Below are 17,039 nucleotides of genomic sequence, written 5' to 3'. Positions count from 1 at the left end.
GAAAGAACGACTTCTACTTAGGAGGATTGACCACGAAGCGATCCTCGCTTCCGGTCAGCCTACCTGCACAGGCTGCCGGCGATCGTACAGACGCCAGGAGAGCGAAGCGGTTGAGAAAAAGGAGACCCTGAAGCGACGCATGCCCGAATCGGATGAGATCGGTGCGGTGTACCGGAAGCTGCGGCTTTGCCTGGGCCTTTTCGAGCACGCGAGTAAAAACGATGAAGCGGAAGAGGACGACGAAGAGAAGAGGCATCGGTTACGGTGGTGTCGCAGGGGCTTCCGACGAATCGTGGAAGTGGCGACAAGAGCTCTGCTCCTTGGCATCGCGCTTCTCGTCACGCCAGGCAAGTACTTTATCTCCGGAGCCTTCCTATTTCACAGACGAGAATTCACGTAGGCATTAAACGAAATATTTCTGGAAAAATATCTATACAAGATTTATTATTTGCAATGCGTGAAGAATTAGTTTCGAAAATTTCTGTTCGAGTATATTAAAAATTACATACAATAATAATCTAGAATTAGATTTTCTCTTGATAGCTTAGTTGCTAATACCGTTGAGTTGTTACTGTTATTACGTTACAACTTCGAAACTATGATAACGCGAGGTCCTGTCGCATTCGGGAACCTCTTCATTTGTCCGCCGGTGCAATCATGCCGGTCTCGCGTTCGTTCCTCAATTAGCGGGGACCGCAAATTAGAGTTCACTAGTTGGCGGGACGTCCGAATGGTCGCTAATGCCGTGGCACCGTATCTCACGAAATGGGTCGTTGGTTCTCAAATCCGACGGACCATAGGCGGACACCAGGATGAAGAGCTTGCGGCTCGTAATGGGACGTCGACGGAATTCAACAAATGAAGCGAAATAAGCTGGCCGCGTGATCAGATAATGGGTATCGGGCGAGAATGCCAAGTGCTTGATCTCCTTAAGTCGGGAAAGATGAAGCGAGTGGCGCGAGATAAGCTCAATTTTCGCGACTGTCTTAACTTGCGAAGGCAACTGTACGCTCTGAGGTATCGTGTTGCAAACATAACTAAATTGTAGCGAGCTCAGGTTATAAAAAACTCGTATATCTTAATCACAGCTGCGTTTCAGTAGAAGATTTAAAGGGATTAGTAGTATATCCTTTTTTTTACACAAACATTCATTCTCAGGCCATTCGTCTTATAAAAATAATATGCTATCATTGATAATCAGTGAATTTCTTTTATTGCAATTTGCAACGTAATGACGAAGGTTGAATTCGTCAATTTTCAATCAACGGAAGGCGCATCTAGCTAGATAACGGGATTCCATTCAAACTTGCAGTCTCAAATTCTTTTTTGACATCACACAGCGTGTGATTCGCACGGTTCAATCTGAAAGAATTTTCCGTTGCAAACCAAAGCCGCATGAATGCACCGTAAAAAGAGACTGAGTCTTTTATCAGTGCTTTGAGTTAGTTTTGATACGCAGCAGCTTGTTCGTTTGGAAAATAATTGTCAGTCAAATGTGAGACACACAGTTATAGCAGAGACATGAAAACGTGTAAACGAAATATCAGTTTTAACGATGTATAATAATGATATTTATGCATTTTTATCAATTTTAAAAGCAGCGCTTTGAGATATACGATGCTTGAAAATTACGAATTAAAATCAGAGGGAAGTTAAAACATTATACATTGAAAAAAAATCACGAAAGTTATAATTTAAATAAAACAAATAGTTTTGTAGCGTGAAATCACAGAGAAGTGTTTTTACACCTGAATCACGTTCTGTTTTTACAATTATTCCGGCTGAAGCAACACTTTAAACCACGAGAACCTTAATTATGTCACAATGAGATTACTGACGAAGAGTAAAAAATAAAAATGCGCGCGACACGCCCGTGTTTCAATTTTTTTTTTAAACGCGCACACATTGTGTGAGAACCTTCATGACACACGCTACTCTCAGTGCAAAATTCGTTAAAACTCTAGCCTCTTTTATGAAACCTCATTCAAAATGTAAGCTTGGCTGCATTAACGGCACGAATGCGACGGTAATATAATATAAAAACTCACATTATGTTATAATTTAAACATACATGATTTTGCTACATCAAATAATACAGATATTGAACATACATATCTACATACACACATGTATATTCTTTTGTGTGTAATTAATTACAGCAATTACAGCAATAATTGTTTATTCGAGGAATACGATTTCTCTTTTATTTTTGCGATACGGAATACTTGTTATTGAATAACGTCGCGACGGTTTGTTTCATATGAAATGTTGCGCATGGGAAACGATAAAAAAAAATACATTAAATGTGTGTACATAAGTACACGTTAAAATACTTGACACACGGTTGAAAATGCTTATCATAAATATCAGGACAGAGTTGCTTATGAAGTGTCGTTTTTAATCAAGCTCAAACGCTCCAATTAATAATGCTGTGGTCATTCCACGGTAGGGTTTCATTAATTTTCGTGGCTATGGTATGTACATTTTACTCGCATATGTAGGCAAAATAAAATTCGCGACGCGCGTACAATATATCGGAGTAAATCATTTAAAATATCCGGAATGAAGTAATTGAAGCGGAACACGCATTTTTGTACGGATTCTCTTAATTAAATTTTATTCCATTTCACTGTATATTATAGTGTTAACGTTTCTATAATTGAGTCGGACGTGGAGCTATATTTAAGAATAACGTATTGCAATACATGTGTAAAAATGTAACTTTAAAACAGGAAATGCAAATTTCCCCTTTTAAAGACTTCGCGATAAATTCTCTTTAGCGTTTCCCGAACACAACGCATAACTATAAATTCTACATGCTTCGTGTCCCTATTAGACGTGAGAACGGTCGATTATGATTTTTTCCCCATAGCAGCCATCAAAGTGTCGCGAATGGCGGCCCATGAAACTCGTTACAAATGACGCAGTGCCGACCTGCTGAAGGATATGTCACCCTTGATAAAGTTCGTTGCGCACAGGAAAACCGCAAACCGATCGATCGACAGCCAACAAGATGACACTCGGCGGCAGTATGACCGGCCGTGAACGACATTTCGCGACGTTGTCGTCACCAGACAATGTGAAGCATCGAGATCTCACACCGATGTTTTTACGCGAATGACGCACGTGTCATTGCACGGAGTGCGCTGCGTCGTCGGTGGTTGCATTCTCTCCTCACGATTAAGCTTTTAACGCACGTTATTTTCGCGCGCAATATTCTTAAACTGGCAAGTTTACGGCGCCAGCAGTTAGTGACAGGCGGAAAAATGCGATTTTTCTTACCGCGTTCTATTTGTTTCCGACAAACGGGATTCTCCGCGCGTATGAAAATCGTAATAGCACGCATAAAGTCGATAGAGAGAGCTCGCGCGCAGTCGACCCCCTCGCAGCAATAATTCGCTTGTATGAGCGATATATATATATATATATATATATATATATATATATATATATATATATATATATAGAGAGAGAGAGAGAGAGAGAGAGAGAGAGAGAGAGAGAGAGAGAGAGAGAGAGAGAGAGAGAGATTTCCGTATTTTACCATCGAGTCCGAGCTACATTCACCAGTTTTGTTTATGTAGAATAATTAAAACCTATCTTTGAATCCTGAGCTCATTAAGGTAATAGTATACTCGTTAGCCCCGCTTAATTGTTCTACCTTCCGCTTCATCCAATTGGATTTCTCGTGCGCAGAACCGCCTCAACACACACCTGGCTATTTAGCTTTTACACGAGGTACGAGCTGATGGAACGGCTCGCTAATTTCACGCTTCGCCGCTATCTGAAAATTCGTTGGCGAAGATGAGGAGCTGCTTCGTAGGCTTGTTTTAGCGTTCTCGTGCTTTCAAGGAGAACGCGAACAGCAAAAATGTACCAAAGTGCATTAAGTTTTTACGGAGTTTTTAAAAAAATATACTTAAATTAAAAAATGCGTTTTAGAAAAAAGTATTTCAAATTTGAACTAATGTATAGTGTGAAGAGGAACAAATAATTATATGATCTTTTACGTAATATGCTTTCTCTAATTATTCTGTGCATTAAAGTATTAAGGTACAATTATAAAAAATTAATTATTTACGAGATCTTTTGTTTTGCTTAGATATTTAAATATGACTTAAAAGATGGGATATCCTTTTCAATAAACATATGATTTTAAGTGACTTTTGTACAAAACTAAAATAATGTATTTATATGTGTGGTTAATGTAAGAAGTTAATTAACATTCTACATGTAATATTAAAAATTTTTTGCACAGAATTTATTAATATCTCGAGTGAGGAAAAGAAAAAATCTGAAAACGGACTTTAATGCAATATCTATTTCAGTTTGCAAAAAATGCAACAGCAAGATATTTTATTTCGAAAGAAAATATTTCGTTTTCGTACCGAGGAGAGATAAACGAAATTTTTCGCGTTTCGTGTCTCCGCCCGCAAGCAGCTGCATATATTCTCCGCGAAACATTCAAATGAATTGCTCAATCTGTTTATCTCTCTTTCCGGGAAAAACAACCGCGAAATAAAAGGCGGTCTGCCAAAACGACGTGGAGAGGTGATTCCGTCTAACCTCCTCACTCTCCGAGTTAACGGGCTACGAAACGGGAAAGTCTTTCTCGCGCATAAAGAGAATTTCCGCGCCGGTTGCTCGCGCTTCTCCTTCAGATGATCGGATAATACGACTCGACCGAGTTTCCCTCGACTGCTGTGTGTCGAGAGGCAAATAATTCCCGGCGCACTCGCCTCGCGTGCGCGCAAATTATTAACGCGCGGAGATTTATCGCGCGCGTCGGTTTGGTTTGTACAGACCGCGCGAGCGATCCGCGCCGATACCGCCGCGAGAAATATAGGAACGCGCGATTATCGCAATTAGATTGGTGCTCGACAATTTGCATTACCGAAGGATGTGTATCGTCCGGCTGGTGTCCGTCTGGCGCGGCAACGTGTTGCGTAAAATTCTGGGGAAAAAAAAAATTCGTCCGTGCTGTGTACACTTTTAACACGTCGATATTTTAATATTCATATTTGAACGTATTTTAATTCCCGTATGAAGAACAAAAATAAATGGTAAATTTCACGGCGCGCAAGCCCCTTTTTCCAGGCGCTTGGTTCATTCAACGGGCAAATTAACGAACATCATGCTCATATCGCACACTGCGATGATTATAATTATTATCTGCGCACATATACGAAGCGCGGAGAGAGGCTTTATTTCGCTTACCGGAGATAACGAGGTGTTCGCGTCGCGTACACACGCCCGCACGCTGCAGACAGACCGTTGAAAATTTAATAACAAGTAACAATAAAAACGGTTATTTGGACGCCGCGTTATCCCAGGAGGACCCCGACAATGGCGATAATGGCTGCACAAATGTGCGTCGGTTGCTCGCGTCCGAGTTCGGATTATTATTCGCACCGCGTACACCGAGGGGGCGGATTAAAACGGGTTGTTGCATGATCAGAGGGTGCGGAGGGTGTTATACCGATTTTCTCGTGCAATATCAATAGTATCATCACGGCTCCGTCCGACCCGGTTACGTTAATAACGCATCGCTCGTCGCGCGACGCGACTGTCGATTAGGTTCGAGTCTTGCAACAACGTAGACATTTTTAACCTCGATGTTAAATAGGCAAACTTTTTTAATGAACTTTTTATCTCTTACAGGGTAAGGTCCCTAACTCGGAAATTATGAAACTTTGCCAATACATACCAGATCCTGATATGTAATAAATTTTTTTCTGCTCGAATTTATCCTGAAGGGATAAAGTCGTCTTCTGAAAATTGGCTCATTTTTTTCATTTTTGTTTTACTATTCATTAATAGAAAGTTTTACAGAGAACATTAATTTGTGAGATTTATTGAGTAGAAAATTTATATTAAAATTAGGGAGGCAATATTAAATACGTGCGTAATCGAGGACAATATATAAGACATTGACAGCTAATAGGTTTCAATACTTTATATTTTATTTTTTTCGTTAATAGTAATTAGTTTTTTCGAAGTTGTTACTTTTATTTTGTATACTTTATTTTGGGTTAGAGTTTTTATTTAAAAAATAATAAAAATGTCAAAAAACTAAAACAACTGTGCTTAAGTAAAGTAACAGCAATTGGGACAGTTACTTTAATCATTCAATAATAAAATTAAAAAATTACATCAATTTTCAGGAATTAATTTTACCTCTTCAAGATAAATTCAGGCGAAAAAGTTAATTTCTTACATATTAGGATACCTTTTTATACATTGTCAAAATTTCATAAAATTTTAATTTTTAAGTTAACAAACTTTCTTTGTTAGAAGACAAACAAAACCGTTAAAATTAGCTAGGAGATCATCACGTCGCGACGCGTTCCAATGCAACTTTCGATCTTTCGAAAAGTTTTTAGAATCGTTATTTCACGGTATCCATTACATTTAGATGATCAAGAATATTCTATGAGAGAAGAGTTAACGTGACTTTTCTTCTGTACGACTTCGTTGTCGAACGTTACCAGAGACTGCGCGTATATATATATATATATATATATATATATATATATATATATATATATTTCCCTTATCGAAAACTGCCTTTGGCGAAACGTCGAACTATCGATGGTTCACCGGGGCAGATGTCGAGAAGCCGCGATCCATGATATTACACAATGCATACGTAATGCACCGGCTTCGATGCGGCTTCGCGAAGTGACGTGTCCACATCCGTCCGTAACGGATGCGAACATCGCGAAAGCTCGTATCACGAGACATCGCTGACAGGGGATACATCTGGGCGCATTAATGCGACAACGACAGAATTATTCGGCGATGTTCTCAGCTTTGGTGAATGTATATATCTGAAAGCGGGAATCTATGTCGACGTATGTACATACTGAAAAATATCAATTCTACTACGGAATAAAACGATTACTCAATTTACTCTTTTTCTTCTAATAAGTAATCCTTATTTTTAAGAGAGAATATTTTCTGCATAAATATTTGAAACAAGTAATAAAATTTAGTTAATTAAAGTGTATAGTCTTCTGTGTGTACAGAAAAATTTATTTTAAGTAAATATTATTTGCTTGAAGTAAATGATGAGTATATTTTAAGATTATTATCAAGAAAACATTTTTGCAAAGATTATAACGTTATTTAAAAAAAAAATTGAATAATCGCTTTTCTTAGCCCGGGAATCATATTTTACTGCGTGCATAAAGTATATTATGAAATTAAACTTTTGCAGAGAAATGTCGTCATAGAGTTTATTAAATAATATTGTTTGACACAAATAGTACGAGATAAAGAAGATAAAAATAGAAATATTTTATAAATATCGTTGTTATAATAACGAAGCATAATACTGACGCAAAGAACATTTATAACCGAGGCGATGCGTTCAACATGTAACAGTTTCGCTGAAATCCCTCAAACTTTTTTTTTTTTTGACGGTAAAAGCACCTTCGATTTAGAACTCATCTGTAGGGCTGTCGCAAAACGCATTTCAGAGGTTTGAGCCCGGGGAGAGATTTATTATTACGGTTCTCTTTGTCATACGTCGAGTGCCAAAAATGTGTCATATTTGCGACGCGGAGAATCTCAAAGGGGATAGGCATCAAAGTTGCGGCTATTATTCGAAATGGATATCATCAAGCTCTGTATTCCCTTTCCCCCCCCCCCTCTCCTCCCCGTTTTACATGCGACGCGAGAGAACGCAACACGCGATTTCTCTTCCATTGATGTCAGCGATTTTCTGCACAGTTTCGGTCGTCGGCTTTTCCGAGGAAGTCGCAGTGCGACGTTGCAGCATGCTTTGATGCGAATGCTCAACGCGAGGCTTAACTGTTCCCAAAGTTAGCTGGGCATTAAGCGACGTCATATACGGATGCACAATCTACGCAAAAGGGGAGAAATGCGCCTCGTTCCTCGCAGTTGCAGTTTCGAAACTGCATAATGGGAGGTCGTACTTTGGATGAGCATGAATAGTTGTCGTGTCGACCTTGTCGCTCGACGTAAAAGTCTAAAAGTATTTGTAGCTCGCGTGTCGGCTGATAGATATTGTGATAACTCATTATAATATAATTATTATCAACATCTTGAAGCATTCTTGAAATGCATTTTATGGTCTCTTCTAAGGTAAATTGGCGGCAATTAACGTTGTACTTTTAAGTCTTGAATAGTCGCGGGGCATCAATCAAGTATAGCAGTCGTTTCGTGACAAAAATCGGACCGTAATGGTACTACTGCATTAAGAACTCGTGGAGAACAGTAGTTGGTGAAGTAGTAAAAAGTGCACGAATGCGGCAGCTGTTTACCGCAGTGAAACGTTAATCGCGACGATCGTGACGCAGCAACGAAAGGCGAAGATAAAACGAAAATGGAAGGGCCACGACAGATTCGTCCGAAGTTTGCTTGTCAGCAGTCGGATCGATATTTCCTAGTCGCGAACTTTTCTCGGGACGCAAAGTAGATCGGCTGTCATTCCCGATTTGTGTTCCCTCGACCGATAGAGCTTCTTGCGACACGAACTTCCCGATTACTTTGCGCGGATAGCAGACTGCGCTGACATATATTTCTGCGGATCAGTTTAAGAGTATTTGGAGTTCGTTTCTCTCTGGTTTCTCGCCACAACCGACTTTCCTTTTGTTTGTCTCGGGCATCTGACAAGCCTCATATCTCATGTTTCTTATTGCACGGTGTAACTTCCCTGCGGTTACGTGAATAATAGCACTCTTAAACTAAACTAAAAAGTTATATTAGCGTCACATTAGCGCTTCGGCATTTTCCCGTGTATATCTACATACATTTCGCGCAAAGTTGTTTTGGAATTAGAAAATAAACGATGTGAAGTAACAGCGAAAGTAGGTAGAGTATTCAGTAGGTGGGATGCGGCAGAAACTTTTCATCCCGAAAATTGAAAGCGTTCTGAATTTCAGATATCAGTTTATCCAACGGTGGCTCCCGCCCTTTTAATCCGTCGCGCTCGTCGTTCGCGCTAAGAACATTAATTATCCCGAGAGTTTCTTCCTCAGGCTCGCTCGTATTATCCCCGCTGACGTGTTTACCATCGTCGTTTCACCGCGTCACGGTGTGCCGGCTACTTTTTCCACCCTGGGACGACGTTTCCCTCCCCGATATAATTTATAGCGATATACATCTCTCTCCCAGTCGCGCCCAATCGTAAACAGGGTATAAGACCAGGGCAAAAACACGAATGTATCGAAAGTTATGTTAACTATGCCGTCGACATCGCGGGCGGCAGAGGGTGACGAGCGAAAGATCATCGTTATCATCGTACGACACGCGGGACCGGAGGGAGATCCTTGCTTGGCCGGCGTCGTATCTTGAGCACACGAAATGGGGTCGTGTTCGATCTTATTCGACGCAGCATGAAGGTTAATGCGAAGTTAATCTCGCACGACGCTTCCGCCGCGTGCGGCACCGGGTTTTCCGCCTTACCTCGCGGAAGAGAGCGACGGCAACCGTTGCCTCTGATTTACCTTTAATGGCTTTTAATGCCTTCCCAGCGAGGAGGCACGAACGGGACGGGGTCCGTCTCTCGTAGTTTTCTATTCCCAGCGAGACTCCCTTGCGGCAAGAATTATGAGCTTCTAGTACTCGAACGTTTTTCATGAGCGCGAGATGGAAATGCGACAAATTTCAACGAATTTTTTCAAGTGTCCTATATAGCTTTTCTACTGTTAATAACTAAGAGATATTTATTATTATTATTATTTGATTGTGGATTATTAATTATGTCACTAATGACTACGACTGTCCTTGTTTCAGGACTCTGTCAGCAGGACGCGGTGCACATCACGGCTATCCTTGGGGAGAGCGTTGTCTTCAACTGTCACGTAGAGTTCCCCGGTGAGCACCCAGTGCCCTACGTTCTCCAATGGGAGAAGAAGGTAGGCGACACGGTACGATATCGGACGATATCGCCTCTGCTCTCTATATCCGTGAGTTAAAAAGACGGGGGCACTCCTCGTAAGCGCCGCGCCTCTGGTATCAGCAAGCTGCCAGTGTACCATCGCGACATTTTAAACGACATTCGGAGAAAATCATTCGACGTCTCATCGAGCGAAAAGTCACCTTTCGCTTCGCTTCTTCGAATAATCGGCGCGTACAAAATCGTAAACGCGCCTCTTCCGACACCATTAAGATTTTTGCGCGACGCTTGGTTTTTTTTTCCTCGAGAAAGTCGCACATTACAATTTCGCATCACTTGATGATATTATGGGATACAAAATGACGGTAGTAATAGCATAAGTAATAACAGCACGGAGTAATGGGAAGCTCGCTTTTCGCTTAATTCGAGACGCACTTCATGAGACATTGTAAATTTCTTCGGGTGGAAATCCATTGGAATTGCAGTTCGCTCGATGCGCGCTCACTCCCGCGGAAAGAAATTTGCACTTCCGAGACTCCTTTTTTAATTCCCCGATTAAACGTTGCATAATCGCGAATTGGAGCGTGAAGAGGCAATATGGAGGGAGATACGGCGCGCTCCGGCCTGTCGTGCCCGAATAAACAGTTATTTCTATGAATTTTGCGATTCGGCTTTCCTTTTTCATCATTATAAAGTTAAAATCTCATTTCTAGAATTTTTATCTGATTATAAATAAATCGTGACTTTCAAAAAAAAAAAAAAACTTTTTTCTCTGTATGTCTCGAACTGAATTTTGGCGTAATCGTTGGAATTTTTCCCTTCTGTTTACCTTATATTTTTGTCGTACTAATCGATAGACATGAATAATGATAATGATTGATTCATAAAACTAAAGAAACATTTGTTGACCAAATATTGACGGAATCTAGAAATTTTTACCGAGTTGCATTGAAAGTGGCAATGGCGCCGGAACGTCGCCGGCAATTTTTTTTTTTTATACGTCGACACAAAAATTTTACATCGTAAACACGAATGAATTTTCATATGGTTACATATGCTAGTGAGCTTGTTACCAACGAGGCAGAGCGCAGCGGAGGGCACACGTTTTTGAAATGTTACTGCAACGTTATTGTTACTGAGAGAACTTTAAATTGGCCGTATATTTACGATTTGTTGGCTTACGCGCTTTACGTTCTTCCGTTTGTCGTTTTGTATATCCTTGTTTGATTTTGATTGATGGAATTGACAACGGCGAACGGGACGCGCCTCTCGTTCGTGCGAGCGAGCGAGCGAGCACCGCCGCAAATTACTCGCTCGAGTAGAGTAAAAGTAAAAACGTATTTTACGTTGTACCACACATTGTATCTCGTCCGGACTGGAGAGGGCAGAGCACATTACGTACATCAATTAACGGCGTCATCCGATCATATTCAATCAGTACTAATTACATGAATTCCAGATCATAAAACGCGAACGACCTTTTTTTTCTTTTTTTCATTCATCTCATGTAACGATCATGTATCATCGCGATATACAACATATGTACATGGGGTTGGCGATGCGGGTGCGCGACGAAAATGAGCGATACGTAAATACGTGTGGACGTAATCACAGGACGAATCGAAAAGGCCGCTTGAAAAATAGCAAAAACGAACCGTTGTAAAACGCCAGTTCTAATTCCTGGCGGCGCGCTCGGATCGGAAAATTGTTACCGTGAATCGCTCTCGCGAAATGAAAAATTAAGGATCATCATGGTATACTCGTTTCATCGATATCCGGCTCTTCATTGGCATCATAATCCGCCCGATCGATCAATCTCCTTCGAGTATCCGCCAGGAGATTTTCATTCATAATACGGTTACGCGCGAATTGTCGAACACGGTGTTCTACACGTTGCGGAACGGTAAGCTCTTTTTTTCGCGCGCGTACCAACGATGACGTATCGCGATTTTTCGCGAGTACTCGCGCGCGCGCTCAGTGACATTCTCGTGCTAGATTTTTGATGGAGATTTCGCTGCACCATTTCGAGAGTGAGAGAGAAAGAGAGCGAAAGGACCGCCCGATCGTAACGCGTGTACTTTGAACGGCGTGCAATTCGGTATTTGTGGGGGGAGCTCCTCTCCCCCCCCACCCTTCCCGGTTCGAATTCGCGCTCGTAAAATCGCGAGACGTTGCTCATCCCAATTTTCTTGTCGATTAGATGCAGAAATATCCAATATTGTACGCGTTCACGACTCGTCGCGGCTCTTTCGAACGACGAGCTCGCCATTTCACAAATCTTCGCGATATAAAGAAGCGAGAAAGGCAAGGGAGCACCCTTCAGCCTTCATGAATCTCAATACTTTACGTGTTTTCAATTGTGCGCGCGCATTTCTTATATTACATGAATTTATATATTTTTTTATGATACATCTTTAATCCTAGAATGCTATTTCTATATTTCTTACATTAACATTACCCTAGATGGCACAAAGTTACAAAAATTGTTCTACGTTTTTGAGAATTTTTTAACTCGTATTTTCCATTTTAGATTGCAAAGTTAGAACAGCTGAACCAAATGTATTAACGTAAAAAATTCATATTAAATATTATTTTAAGCTATCAAAATTTTAATAAAAAAAAACTCCGAACTTCTAAGCTTGAGTTAGCATTTGGCTGAAAATTCACAGTAGCACTCCAGAGTTAAAGTTTGTTCAATGAGTCTAATATCATCTCGCAACGTGGGAATAGAAGCAAAAAGTTAGCATACATAAGGAACTTTTTAGTGGTTTTATCTTTAAATTGCGGAATGACGTCGACTGCGTTCCCTTTTCGTGATATCGCGATACAAGAATGATCAAACGTTTTGTTCTGGAATTAAAAACGGATACCTTTTCTCTTCTTTGAGATTTACTTTCACCGTCTGCTTTGACTTCTCGTTTCATTCAGTGCATCGGTGTTCATTTTGAGTATTATTCACGCGCGACTCGTCCGCGAATGGCCAGCTCGTCCACCACGAAACAATGCGGAGTAGTGCACTTTCCCACTTCTATCTCGGGGGCGGAAAATTGAAAAATCATGTCTCTGTCTCCTCTAACCTCTGGTGCCTTGCATGCGTTGTTCGCTAGTGCACGCGGTGGTGGCGGATTTAGTCGAGAAAGAGGGGAAAAAACGGCAGCGTCGCGTGTGGCTGAAACATGTGCGACTGTCGCATAAAAATACAATGTATCATCGATGCAATTAGATCGCACAATCGCGGCTCGCCGTAAATTGCGCTCTACGGATCTTGTGATTTACACGATCTTGCCGTTTTTGTTTTTTTTTTTTAATCAATGCCAACCTGCGTGCGTCCGACACCACCGCTGCGTGCATGATCGTAGTGTGCGTGTAGAGAATTTTGCCTGTTGAGTAGCGTAATATGTAATATGTGTATGTAATTAGTGATGCGTATAGACACACAAATGTGTCGTCGCGAATTTGTATCGCCGCATCGCACTTATCGCGATCGATAGTTGAAATATCCCGCTAATCTGGTAAGCTCGCCGGGCGGCGCGAGATATTATCTCGCCCCGCGGCGTGTGTGCGTGCGTAATGCCGCGAAATAAATTGATTAAAATTAAAGCGACACCATCGACACCATCGTGCCGGGCGTGCGGAGTCTAACGCGATCGCACGAATTATAGCGTCGGGCGTTATTTGTGTGGGATCGGACGAGATTACCTGTACGTTGTAAACTCGACGACGCATAAAATGCGTAAAAAAAATTACGTAATTTTGGACGCGCGATTAAAATGCGGGCGAAATAAACCGGGTGGCCGAGCTCGAGTGATGGCCCGGTGCTGGATGGTCCCGCGGATGCACCCTTCCCCTCCCTCCCTGCCGGGGGATTTCGGGTCGAACCGGCGTCGCGTAGCCGGAAATGCATTAACTGTGAATTCAATATTGACTCCGCAAACCTACTACTATCGTCCCGTAAATTAATTAATCGATCGATCGCGCGAAAGACAATGCCTGCAGTTATCCGCGACGCGCTGACGACCGACGACGTAATCTTAAGCCGTACTTGAGAGCTCGCGTGCTCTCTCGCGTCGTGTGTGCGTGCTCGAGAGCGCGGACACGACTTCGTATAATGATCGGCAGCGAAAGCACACGCCGCCCACGCTCCTTCACGTGGCGTTCGGGTACCGTGCGAGCGCATTTCCGACGTGCAGGATCGATACGACAGAAATTAATCGCGAGTATAATCGTGTCGTTGCCCCGCCGGTTACCGCATATCGAACGTCATGAATGCACGCGACTCCACAAGCGAAATCTCACGCGTCGAGGACCGCGTAACGCGGCGGAGCCGACCTTTTATTCGACGCTATTGTACCCGCGTCGAATTCCGGCCGCGACTATGGCTCGATTTAATCAAACGTCAATTTGGATGATAATCGTTACATTCGTAAACGATATGGAACATAAAGGGAACACGAATGGAAACCGCAGTGTTCCCTCTTAATGTAATATTCTCGAAATACACTGCCTGTGTATAAAGTGAAGTGTGCTTTGCGATAATAAATCGGAAATGGAGAAGTGTGTAAATATCATTTACATGAAAAGTAAGGGTCGCGTCGCGTAAAGAAGAAGTACGTCGTCGGTACTTGGGGGATCAAAGAAAACGCGAGGCTAATCTCATCTCGAGGGTCTATTTCTTCGCGGAGGAAAAAAAGAGCAATCTCCCCGTCCATATCGCGAAAAAAAAAAATCCCCGACCGTCCCACTTGATCCCAATCCACGTTCAATCGTCTCAGCAATTTTTCTATTAGCATTAATTACCGTGTCCCGGCAAATCACCTCGGGGAGCCGCGAGCCACCCCGTCGGGGTCACTTTCTCGTATATTGCCGTCCTTTTTACTGCCGTCTCTCGGAAAACGCCTCTGAAAGCGAGAGATTTTCCAACGGTAAAACGATGCGCCCCGGCCATTTCCATTTCCAGACGACGACTCACGGCGACGAGGGGGCACTAGCGCGGAGGAGCGAGAGGCGAGACGCGGGTAGGGGTTGGCACACGGCGGAGGGCTGTTTTCTTTTTTACGCGCGGCATCGCTGGAATCTCGCATAAATCACGCGAGAAACCCGGGGCTTTTGAGCTACCCTCCTTCACCGTCTCGACCGCCGCCCCTCTCACGATTCGAACCCCTCCGCGCCAACCCCTTCCCTCCCTCCCTCCCTCCGGGCCGTCGCTCTCTTTCGCCACCCCTGCCTTCTTCCTCCTGTCTATGGCGCTGCGGCTGACAACTAATTTCTCTTCCCATCTGACTTTTTACACCCCCCGCGCGCACGTCCATGGCGCGAAACTAGCCCCTCGCCGTATCCCGGAAACTATTTTTTTTTTTCCGTCGCATGCCGGCGACGCACCTGCGGGCAGCAATGGGCTCAGTCTCAATTGCAATTACCGGCGATAATTAAAAGGCTACGATTCATAATTAAGAGACTCGAAAAAATTCTTAATGAAAAGGCGAGGCGACGGCGCACACCTTTTACGGGAGCATTCTGTTCGCGGAATCGCAAGTCTTTGTCCCGAAAGAATAGGTTTTATACCGCGGAATAATTGGACGAAAGAAATTTCCCGTGAATATTAATATTATTATTATTATTATTATCGGGATACGGTAGCGCTTCTCAACGGGATATTTTCACTTTAGGATCGTATTTATTGGCACCGGGCCAATCTTGGAACCAATTTCAGAACCTGCAGCGCCGAGTGAATCAAACAGGATCGTTTATCACGCGCATCCATGTTATTGTTTGCCTTTCTGCGAGGCAAATAAATTCAGCGCACCGCGAAACGCGCGGTTGTCGATGTTCGCGTTACCCACGCACGTCCATCGTAGGTACGAACAGGAGGCGAGCGCGAGCGGCGGCGAGAGCCTTCGTTGCCGGTATCGCTGATTCGATGAATGAAGAAAAAGCACTCTCGTAAATTGCGGCATTCCTCCGTATCGCACCTGCGATTCGGTGCCCCTCGCGCGGTTGCACAGAGAGAACGTGGATATTTTATCTCAACCCCTTCGGTCGAAACCGCAGAGACCTCTCCTCTCGCGGCGTTCGAAATTTGTGTTCGTTCATCAATAAAGCGAAAGTGTGTGCGAAAAAATCGTCGTACGGCGGCGCGGGAATAATTTCGAAGTGGCTTTTTTTGCCGAACGCGATTGGCAATCGAAAAGGGCCGAGACGTTGGAAACACGCATTTTACTCACCCTTTGGTGATTTTTTTGTTTAATCGCACGCGGAGCGAATGCACGAAACAAAGTCGCATTAAAAATCGAGCCAATATTGTGAGCCTGTACTTTCTTCCTAACATCTCTCTTTTGCAATGCGGAAAAGAAATGCAGGCTGTTGCAACCATGACTAACATTTTTCCGACTCTCTCTCTCTCTCTTTTTCTCTTGCGCGCTTTTCCATTTTTTTTATTTCACGTCGCCCTCCTTTTTATCCGTTTTCCGCGTATGCGCGAGAGGAGTCATCTCTGATTAAATTACCTTAGGACAAATAACGTTAAACACGCACCACATATGCGTCAGGCGTAAATTACATCAAAAGAGTCATGTTGAATAAAAGAAAGTAAAGCGTAATTGCAGTGGACTTTTTTTGAGTGCAACTCTAAGTAGAATTTGCAAGCGAAGAAATATTTTGTACACGGTTTGTTTGATCCGTAATACAGAGATTCTCATAAGCGCGGCACTACGTTGGCGAACAAATGTCGACCGTTAACTCCGGATATCTTTCGTTTAGTTTCACTGTAATTAGAGGGTGGTGCTTGCTCTTAAGCTATCAGCAGAAGCAAGGAAATTTAAAAAAAAAGGGGAAGGGGTGGGAGAAAAAACCTACGTTAAAAATTATTTTTGCTTGTTAAAGTCGGTGGGGTGAGAGTTTTCGTACTCGTCTCTCGCAAAGGCCATTCTGCAAGAGCTCGCGGTACGTGCTAATACAAACGTGCCATTTGCATACGCGACAATTTGCATTTATGCCCAGTCGCTAACTGGTTCGGCCGGCGAGCGGCATAAAAAGCAGAGGTACGCGCGAATTCTCCGGGACTGAAGTGCCCGAAGTGGAGAAACGAAATTTCGCAGGGCGGCAGAGTTGGCCGTCCGCATTTTGTAGTCCGGTCGAGGCCGCGCCGGGGCTGAAACTTACGCGCACGCACGCGTTT

At 42.9% G+C, this 17,039-nt stretch overlaps 1 protein-coding gene across 11 annotated transcripts in view; it reads left to right on the top strand.

Moving 5' to 3' along the window:
* Positions 1 to 17,039, top strand: part of LOC105836219 (protein turtle) — a 256,293-nt gene that overhangs the window by 193,552 nt on the left and 45,702 nt on the right. For 9 of the 11 annotated variants that reach the window (XM_036290535.1, XM_036290536.1, XM_036290538.1 and 6 more), the window contains 2 exons: positions 22 to 347; positions 9,763 to 9,896. In XM_036290535.1, the coding sequence (XP_036146428.1) occupies positions 22 to 347; positions 9,763 to 9,896 (460 nt within the window). The remainder of the gene's footprint in view (positions 1 to 21; positions 348 to 9,762; positions 9,897 to 17,039) is intronic. The other 2 variants (XM_036290542.1, XM_036290539.1) reach the window with 1 other exon arrangement.

The sequence above is a fragment of the Monomorium pharaonis genome, chromosome 8, assembly GCF_013373865.1.
Source record: "Monomorium pharaonis isolate MP-MQ-018 chromosome 8, ASM1337386v2, whole genome shotgun sequence".
Lineage (NCBI taxonomy): Eukaryota > Metazoa > Arthropoda > Insecta > Hymenoptera > Formicidae > Monomorium > Monomorium pharaonis.
The sequence above is the reverse complement of the archived record's forward strand: the minus strand, read 5'-3'. Positions and strand labels throughout refer to the sequence as shown.